The sequence below is a fragment of the Phaethon aethereus genome (assembly GCF_964289735.1).
Source record: "Phaethon aethereus genome assembly, chromosome: 6".
NCBI lineage: Eukaryota > Metazoa > Chordata > Aves > Phaethontiformes > Phaethontidae > Phaethon > Phaethon aethereus.
In genome coordinates, this window is record NC_138580.1 from 22,256,468 (window position 1) to 22,267,161 (window position 10,694).

Below are 10,694 nucleotides of genomic sequence, written 5' to 3' on the forward strand. Positions count from 1 at the left end.
ACACATTGCAAAGAAAAAATGGAAGAAAAGAGAAAAGCCCTGATAAGGAGAAGGAATGCAGATCTGTATAGCAATAGCTCATAAGAATTCTGCCTAATATAAGTATGACTACAGATATATGTCTTTGGTGAAAGCAGCTCTAGAAACTATGGAAGACAGAACTTTTTTTTTTTCCTCCAGTAAAGGCCCTTTACCTGTACACCAAAGTGCTGAGTATAAAAACCTCGGTAGATACGATGAACTTACAGGCTGATAAGTAAAGACTGTCCACGAGTAAGGATTGTTATACGTAATTTTTACAGAGAAGTTGTTTTGCAGGCACCATACCCATAATAGCAGGTACCACATAACTCTGTATTTATTCCACAGACTATTTGCTTTGTATTCTGTAGACTATTTGCTCCACTTAGGCCACCCACCACCTATGTTACATGCTTTATAGAATAAGGAGCTGACTGAAGAATAAACTTCTTACATTTGCCATCCAAGTCAAAAGCATAGTTATCCTCTCCCAATCTCTTGATACTACGCAGAACAACAGGGTCAGACATGATGATCAGTTACTTTTCAGAAGTCCTGAGGGGGTGGGGGGAAGGGGGAAAAAAAAAAAGAGTATCAGGATACATTTGTCTATGAACATACGGCAATATTATTTTAAACTCCTGCTTACATCAGTTTTGTCTTGGTTATCCCAGGGCAACGACACTGATTACAGCACAAGTTATAACAGAATCGATGTCCCAGACACAGTGAAACTACAGAGAACACCTCAGAGAAGCATGCCCAACTCACCCCTAAGTGCAAGGCCTCCGACAGGCTTCAATGCCTCCTGCCTCGGGTGAGGGCTGCTCCGCAGGGCTTTGCAGCCCACTGCAAACAGCCCCCTCCCTATCAATAGCTGTATTAAATAAACTACTGCTTCTGTGCAGGGGACATCTGTAGGTTATAGACTGAGGTATTAATAAGACAGGTCCTGCCCCAGCTATGAGGGAGCAGCAGGCAGGAGACCTGCCCCTGCCTTGTCCCATCCCAGCTGGCAGTGGCCAGCAGGACCATGACAGGGGACAACTGGGGAACAAGAGGGGTGGCCGGTGGGGGAACTCCAAGGCCACACTGGCATCTTGCAACATCACCGCCAGTTGCACTCCCACAGCTCTCGGCTGGGATGGGGTACCCGGCAGACCTGCTCCTCTGGACAGGTTTATTCCTAACTAATCACTGACATGCTGAGCAGACGTCATACATGAGAAGAAATAAGGAGACAAAGTTAACAATTTTTTGTTAAAGAAGCACTTTTGTGAGGCAAAATCTGCCAGTAGCACTAGTTTTGGTCAGGCAGGCCTGGCATCCAAGATGGCACCTGGGGAAAAGTGCTGCAGAAGCCCTCCCCAAAACATGCCCTTTCATAACCAAAGTCACCTCATCCACACCTTTGTTTAATATAATGGATCCCAAAGCATAGTCATAATACCTTATTCCAGTCATTAAGCAACAACATTTGTATTTTTATACTTTATAAACCTCTCAAAACCTCTCATTTTACACATTTAGATATCAAAGTTTTAACATCTTTTACCCAAATAACACAAGAAGTTGTCTGTGTGAAAGACCCATTTCCATAGATTATTTGTGTTACACTACCTGACTTCCCAGCCAGCTGAGTTTTTACCTATTTAGCCTCTAAAGGAACTACTTCTTTCCTGCTAATAGTATTAAAACTACCAAAATCCTTCATATTGGCTACAGCTGTGTGATTAGCCACAGCCAGGCAGCTCCTTCCAAGTGGGAAGGGCTGAGAAGCAGCTCGGCTCTGAAATTACCAGAGGATGAAGGAAATACGCCCATTCCTAGATCCAAATAGAGCAACGTAACAGAGGCCAGTCCAGTGGCTCAGGATGCATATGTGAGTTTTAATAATTCTACTTCCCATAAAGTCCCCACCTTTCAGTTTTGTTACTTTTCCCTCCAAACTGGCTTTCAAGAACTGCTCACCCCAACCAAACCCTTCTCTTTTTTTATTCTCTTCTCCTGAATTTTATGGGTACATCTCTTGGCACATCACTCAATCGTCAATAAGTCAGGCTGGACAGACAAAAGTCTCTTGACTACTTCCAAGCATCCAAGGCAAAGTTCAATTATTCTTGTGTCATTTTAACTGAAGTTTATCAAAGATGCCTGAAGAACTCCCCTGGCAATTAGTGCTTCACTATCCTTATTGCTAAAATATTTTTTTCCTAATGTCTAATCTGAATCTTACCTGTCATAATTTAAACCTCTCACTTCTTGTGCAATCCACCAAGGATATGGAACATCGTAATTCCTTTCCACTTTGTTAGTAGGCTGTATTTATTTAAATAATACTAGAAAGTCTCTCCAGATGAAGAAAGCAACTCATTCAGTTTTCCTTGGTAGGGTCTATTTCCTAAACCTCTGATAATTTCCACTGGTCTTCTCTGGATTCTAGGACATCTTTCTTGACAGCACTACAGCACCAGTCTTACCAACACCAAGCAAAGGTGAAGGATTATTTCACGTTTCACAGATTATATTACTGTTTATGCAACCCAGTATGACATGTGTTTCTTTAACAGAAGTATCACATTATTGATTCACATTCAGTTTATAGTCCACAAAAGCCACTCATTTTTTGCAAACAATTTGCTACAGCGCCAGTTGCTTTCCAAACTGTATTTTCATAGTTGATTAATCCTGCCTGCTATTGTTGATATTTAATAACACCTTACATTCTTCAGCCCATTTTACCTCTTGGTTAAGGGGCTTTTGATTTGCTGTTCTTGAGCATATTTGCAGTCTGTCCTCCCTTTATGTCATGTTCACATTTAATAAGGATATTCTCCATTGTGTAATCCACATCATTGTCAATATTACTGGATTATACCAGAAGCAAGACAGGCCTCTGTAGAACTTAATTCAGTTCATCCACTTATATGGATATTGGTTCATTGATTGCTACTCTATAAATGCAGTCTTTCTCGCCTAAAAGTTTCTGATGAGCAGAGATGACTTATTCATCCGTGGGTCAGTAAATTCCCACCCACCCATGCTCCATGACACCCTAAATTGTTACTCAAATTCTCTCCTTAAGTAAACGTGTAAAGCCAAATCACCACTGCAATAGCAAAATGTCTGACCAGGACTAGAATAGTCACTTACAGCATAAAACCACAGGAGTTTTTAACTCATCCTGATATACAGTGAAAAAAATTTATAATCTTAACCATAATTTTTCCATTCTTTGACACAGATGGCAAATGGGCTCAACAAGCTATGGTACTTCCTTAGTTAAAGTCTCTACTGTGTGCACACTTCCAAGTTGTCTTTCTGCTCTTTTATATGACAGAGAAAGCATGTAATACCTGCTTCTGACCAGAAAGAAAGGAAACATCATAAACATATTGCTGTTTCACATGGGACCTGTGTTACAAATCATTAGATTTCACTTCAGATGGATTTGCATCAAGCATATGGAAGAGGATTTAACAAGGGCTTCATTTCCAGATTACATTATTCAGTTTATATTTAAATAAATGTAGCTTTCCCAAAAGAGCAAGCATATATTCCTGGCAGCTTTAAGTCCCTTGAGATTATGTTTTCACTGAAGTTGGTTCAAACCATTTGGTTCAAATGGTTAAAGCATCATTAGCTGAATTAATAATATCCAGAAGATACCAACTGCAACCATATACTCTTGTTTCCTTCTGCAAAAGATAGTTCACCACAATGGTAATTTTACTAGCAATTTTTCCTTAAACATGAAGCCATGTTTCTAGATCTAGTACTGACTGTTTTGCACTGTTTAGCACACAAGTAATGGAACTGTATAAAGAAAGCTGAGCTAATAGAAAACCTGCTGATTTTACACTGAAATTAGTGTAACTGGAAATGTCACCTGGATTATGAAAGTGTTCTGCTGGAGTAAAGAAGCCATGTTCCTACCTGTTCTGCTATCAAAATAAATCTAAACTTTAAGGGTGGTATTTACATACACATTCCAGAAGCTCTAAAATACTTTACAGCTTCACAGGAGTGTAAACCTATTTAAATTAAATTATATAAACCATTTGAACCATACAACTGAATGTAGTTCCCAGTGAAAAACTATGAGGTGGTTAAAAAAAAAAACCAAACAACAAACCACTGCATTTCTGCTTCAGAAAGATAACAGATAATGTCATACTGTAAAGTGATGAAGGCGGCAAAAGTAAAGCAAATCAAAGTCACTCCCTGCCCGTCCTCTTTCAGCTATTTATTATTTGACTTTGCAATCATAACAACTACAGAAAATTTTATAATGTAACACTGAAAAAAATCAATCTGTCCTTTAAATGCCAGTATAGAACATCATGCTGGGAAGTCTCATTTCAGTGCTTGCTCTGACACTGTATTTTAACACTATGAAATGTATTTTGCAACTGATTTTTTTTAAGCCTGAATGCTAATGCAGTTTTAAGTAATAGGAAAAGTGGAAAAAAAACCCCAGTGACTGATAGACTTTAATAAGGATTCTAGTTACAAACACTTGCTAGAGCTAAACTTTCTGGAATGATGTCACTTTTCCAATAAAATTGTGACTTTCCCACATTTTTGAAAGGAAACACATTTTTTGTGTATTTTCTAAAGCTCAACACATGAAATACTATCCACATACTATCCTGTCCAGCAAGCATCATTCATTAGCTGACTTAAACAGATTAGTATGCTGTATCAGAATACTAAAATAAGCTTCCTCAGGGTCTAAATGTTTAACTGGGGATCACTTACAACATCTTGAAAAATACTGTTGCTGATGTCTGTATTAAAAATTATTTAGATAATAGAAATTGGAGATAATAGAAGGCATTAGATCATCCCATCTACCCCTGTGTGTGCAAAATACAAACTAGGAGCAGAGAACACCTCAGGAACTGCACTGAAGTGAAAAAGCATTTTACTCTAGCCAATTAAGGTATGGCTGCTGGATTTTTTATAAACAAAAATCTTTAAAGAACCCAAAATCTAGATTTAAACAAGTAAGACTTGGAAAATGCTAACAAAGCAACATATCCTATAGAATGAAGTAACATTAGGACCGGATCCAAAGCCCTTTGAAATCTTTTTCAAATCACAGTTTTAATTTTTTATTTTTATTAACACAAAGGGAGAAAAAAAACCCAGTGAAAATTGGCCCTGAAAGCTCTATCCTTCATTTTTCTTTAAAATTAGGTTCCTCAGATATTAATGATAGCATGTAGAAAGACATTTTGCTTCAAAATAGAACTTCAATGTCTTGTTCTTCAAACAGTCCCATTAAAAAACAAAAACAAAAACCAAACCAAAACAAAAAACCACCAAACAAAACCGAACACTAATGGTGCAAAGGGGATTTAGCATTTAGCTTAAATTATCCTGGAGGAAAAATACAGGTACTTTCAGTTCAGGAAATTTCATCAGTTAACTCTGAAACGTTAAACATGATAGATTTGTTACTCACCTGTGGCTGTGAAAAGTCATGTATCATAGAACAAATTGCAAGGATCCTGTTCAATTAGTCAGTGAAGCACCCAACCATTTCCCGTCATGTTTTCATTATGTTAACCCATTTGTCAGAACTGAATCTTTAAATTGGGCATTGGCTATTTGCACCTGGGTCAATAACCAAGCGGTCACAATGGTTGCAGTTCATTGACATCTGATGGAGGGTTTAAATTTGACTAATGCAATCTCACAACATAAAGTTAGGGCACTTGGAAAGCAATTACCCACAAGGAGACCAGGCGGTTCTCTGGAAAAAAAAAAAGCAGCTCACAATCAATGTATGGGAAGAGATTATTATAACATTATTTTATCAGAATTGGTATAGAATGACTTTGTTAGCCATGCAGTAATTCAGTGTACACTACCGTTCCCTGCAGTAAACCACACCAGCAGCTAAATAATATGAAAATCAGTTCAGAGACTAAGCTAAATTCCGATTAAAAACGTGCTCAAAAGCTTGGTTTTCTAACCCATAGCTTGTCCCTCTCCCCAAGACTTCTATTTTATCACTTTTTCTTTAAAATTAGTATTTTAAAACCCAGAAGCTCCTGAGTAGTAGTTTCTCATTGGAGATGTGCCCTCCATGGATTTTACAATAAGGGACATTGGTGAGGACAATGCTATGACCTCAGCCAATGTCACCACAGTGTTTAAAGGGAAATGGCAAACATGGTTTAGTTTCCCTCTGGAATCAGTTCTCACTACAGATAGCCCTGGCTGATAGGACAAGATAGAAAGGCAGTGTCTTAATCTTAGTGACTGTTAGCTCTCCTCAAGTCTTCTGTGCTCTCAAATTTTCCATGATAAAGCCTCATGCACAAAAGTGCATCACAATTAAACGTAGCTAGAACTCAACTTTCCTTGTTTGGCAGCATAACCAAACACAAACCTGGTGTCTTTTCCTATTTTCTTAACAAAAAGAAGTCTACATCTATCTTAATGTTCACAGCATAGCTTTGAGAATAACATTGGGATAATGTCACAGTGCTAATCATCTTGTCCACCACATCATAGAGCCAGAGGCAAAAAAAAAAGGTTACTTGCAGTGCAAGGCATGGGAGTGGAAAAGCTGGAAGAAAAATTATATGGTGGAGCAGAACTCTGCTTTGCTTTGTTCTCCCCTGACAGCTTCTTCAGGAGCAACATGGCCAAAGGTCATACAATGCCTTTGCTTTTCAAGGTACTCGAGCAGAGCTCAGACTTAGCATGCAAGGAAGTCCAGCATCTCCAGACAAGGCTTGGCTTGCCAGACACAGAATGTAATTTTAGCTTTACATAAATTACTTCAGTCTTTTCACTTAAAGACTTTGCTTATCTAAGCATTCAGAAAGTGTGCGCAGAGTCTGTTTCACACTGCTAACGAAGTATATTTAAGGCAGTGATGAATTGGAGCTGAGACCACAGACTATCGCAATCTTTTTGAAGGGCTGTGCTCCCATCTAAATCTCCATTTCTCTCAACTCATCCTTACAAAAAGTCCTGAAGATAAATAAATTCTGACCTGACTTTATGACATGGGGCATAAAAATGAATCTATGCTGAAAAATCTTCTGTCTGTGTAGAGCAAAGTGGAGAACATATAGCACGTAGATCTGGTCCCACTCCCACAGAATCACCTTCCCCTTTTACAGCTGCTAGTAGAAAAAACTAGCCAAATCCACTCCATCTCCTCAAGCCCTCTTGTACTTTGTTTCTTTCTAATGTCCTGGGAAACAAAAACTCGGTTTCTGTTGCTAGTCAGCCCTCCAGTAAATGAAGAATTAGCCACTGAACTAAAGCGATACAGAGCAGGACTTCAGTAAATCAAAGAGACTGAGAACAAATGCTTTCATCCTTGAATTCTCGTAGGGGACACATGCAAAACCTCTGAATTTTGGTAGGTTATAGATACTATTTAGTTCATGAAAGATGAGCAATGCTGTCAGGATAATTCCCCTCAGTCGTGGTCTGAGTTGAAGGGAAACATTTTGCTTACAGCTCACATCATTTTAATACCTCTTTGCACAAGAAGAAAGAGATCACAGTTCATTGAGCCAAATGCAGTAAAATAACTACTTCTTCCCTCAATTTGAGTAGCTGTTTATTCTAGCATATTACCACTCCAGATGAAGTTATCCTCTCTTCTCTGGATTTTTTTCCAACAGTTCATAAGAGCAAGTGAATAATAATGAATCTTAGTTATTTCCACACAGATAATTTGTCAGTAAGAAATGAAAGCCCATGCACTCTTTTGGCACAGGACTCCTCAGGTCTAAGCTGTAGTCTATAACCTACTGATCTTTATTCTAGTATTGACATCAGCTAGTAACAGCAATCAAATAAAATGCTTCCGAAACTTCCTAAAGATAGCCAGAAATTTAGCACTGAGTGCTCACAGCTATGAAGGAGTACGTGGCCAGTTTTCCACCCACCGGGTGAACGGACTCAGTCTGCCACGGCAGGCTGAGACTCCAGATGAGCAGCTTGTTTCTGTGTTTTACACTAAAGTCTGTATGCAAGTACAGCAGTTTGGACTCTCCTGCCTGACAGAAGGCATTGAGCAGTCAGCTCTTATGCTTCATTAATTTATTTCTTAACCATTCATAGCCAAATTTATTTCTGTAGCTAGCATACAGTGGTTCTGGGGCCAAGAAGCCAGACATTGGATTTTTCACTTGAGTATAATCCCCATCTTAACTGTGCCACTTACAGTGATAGCACCTCAGCATATCAAAGTGTAAGGCAGATCCCAATATGGTAGTACACTTCTGCTTCTGCATGATGCTTTATCTTCCTCTCCTCTGATCCTTTGAAAAACAAAGGAAAACACTTTGTTCACTTCTTTATTTCTCCTGGGTTTTGAAAATACTTTTTGTTATTTTCCTCCACATGTTATCACAATTTTTTTTCCTAAATAGTATGAAGGTCAAGGAAGAGTGAACTCTAAATAAAAACAATTTACAGCTCTCTTTTGGTACCCTGATTTAAAGTAAGGGATATTTGAAATAAAGTAGATAGTCTGCAGCTTGAAGTATTAGGCAGATGATTTCCACATCTGTTCTTGGAGTGTCACTTGTTAAATACTGTTTATGAAATTCATCTACAAAAAAAATCACAGTTATAAAGGTATCTAGAGGACAAAACAAACAAAATAGGGATGGAAGAGGACAAGCTCCTCTGCAGGACACTGATCAGGGCAGAGACTGGAGGAGTGAGAAGCTGCAGGAAAGGTAAGTGCGCACACACAACTGGTCAAGTTGGCAAGTACCCACATGCTGTGTCTTCATTCTTTTCTTGGCACCACAGCAGTTATACAAACATGACTTAGTATTAATTTTGTACAATGCAAAGTGAACTTTACACTGAGATTACTGATTCATGATTTATGCTATTAAAAATGGAATTATGTCAATCCTATGAGGTGCATATGTACATTATTTCCTTCAACGCCGCATAACTTTTGAAAAAGTTTCTGTCCTTTCCAAAGATCTTTAACAAATGTTCTACGCGGAAACCTCCTTTTTGCACCTAAGAGCAAGACTTTCTCTTTTGATGGCTGGGTTTTATCATTTTTGCTGCAAGCAAAAAGCTGTTCTTTGGTAAGAAGTCCATTTCCTTTTTTTTTTTTCCCCCCCAAACTACATTTCTTCAGACTGAAATGGGGAATAGCAGATACTTTTCTTAGAGTGAAATAAGGAAAGTACCTCTGGGCACAATGGAGACATTTCTGTAAACATGACTTTCTTTTGTTATGGAAAGTAAAAAGTCCAAGTTCGTGATTGTTGAGAGCAGATACCTCCAGGTGGGAGGCCAGCACAAAGAAACAAACTTATTTCTTCTCCCATGGTCTGAATTTGCTATACTGAACCTGCAAAATACCATCTGGAGTGGGTCCAGCAAGGGACTTACCTCTAGTTACTCGCCTTGTTTCTATAGTTAGCCTTTCACCATCTGTTCTTGGAAAGTACCAGAAGCAGGACATGCACCCACTTATCCTGTTGATCCTACACAAGTCTGACAGCTGGATTTTTTCTCCATTCTAAATGCTCGTGCAAATAAAAATAGCAGAGATAGCAACAGCACTTCTAAAAAAAAAAACCAAAACAAAACCAAAAAACCCCTGTAAATTTTAAAAGTAAAATATAACTCTTATATCAAAATTAAGTGACTCAACGTATCAAAAAAATCCTTTCAAAAAGACATCTCTGAGAGTGCCTTCCCCACCCTCTGGGCAACTGGCCCCTCAGTCACCTCACCTGTTCCTGTCAGAAGGTGGCATGTCCACACGAGCCTGCCTGTCCCCTGCACCTCTGCTTTCCCAAACACTCTTGAATGCCGCCACTCAAACGCCTTTGGGGCTTCTGCCTGAGCACCTCTTATCACTCTCTCTCCTGGAAACTAGAGGACAATACATTTTTTTCTTAATGAACCCTTTGGGTTTTTTTCTTTTTTGGTTTGTGGCTCGTGTAAAAAATTGGAGGTAGGCCTTTACACTGCCAAGCCAGGCCACTGTGGGCAGGCACTGGACCTGTCAGTCTCTCTGGCAGGCTGGAGTTGGAAACACAGCCTATACAAAGCACTCTAACTGAAAACCTTGTAACTTCATCACTTTATTAATTTGATATGAAGTCCCACTGACCCACTGATTAAAGATCACAGGGACCAGAAGTTAACCTTGATGGTCCAAATCCTGTGTTTGTAGATGTGCCTGTTGCCATGGCAAAAACAGGCCTAGGCGAGACTCTTCCCTCAGTCTAGCTAAATTGGCTTATTTTCATTTATTCACCAGATTACAGATCAGGCCAAAATTCTATTTTATTTATGTTAATTTACTAGTTATACTTTATATCTACTCTCTAGTTGAAGTAGGGCATGATGAAACACAGTTCCATCTCCTCCTTCTCTAGAGGGGCTCTTCACAAACCTTCTCCATCCCTGGGCCCCCGGCTTGCTGCCGTGGCCGGGCCCTGTACAGGCTTTAGCACACACGAGGTGCAGCTGCCCGGCGTGGCGGAGGTCCGGGGGCAGGTAGGTGCGAGAGGGCAGGAGCGGCTAGGGAACCCTGCCTCCGTGCCAAGGAGGGCAGGCCTACCATGCAGCCTCCAGCAGCCAGCCTGGCCTTGGCTCTGATGTGTAACAGCTAGGGACTGTTATTCAGCTGCAGGTGAAGGAAGGCTGTA

The 10,694-nt window shown here is 39.6% G+C and overlaps 1 protein-coding gene across 1 annotated transcript in view; it reads right to left on the minus strand.

The window, feature by feature from the left end:
* The window catches only part of ABCB11 (ATP binding cassette subfamily B member 11), a gene marked incomplete at both ends in the record, with an annotated part of 42,432 nt that extends 41,881 nt beyond the window's left edge, over nt 1–551 (minus strand). Inside the window, one exon of the mRNA XM_082001814.1 lies at nt 476–551. Within this exon, the coding sequence (XP_081857940.1) occupies nt 476–551 (76 nt within the window). The remainder of the gene's footprint in view (nt 1–475) is intronic.
* Between the last annotated feature and the right edge of the window lie 10,143 nt (nt 552–10,694).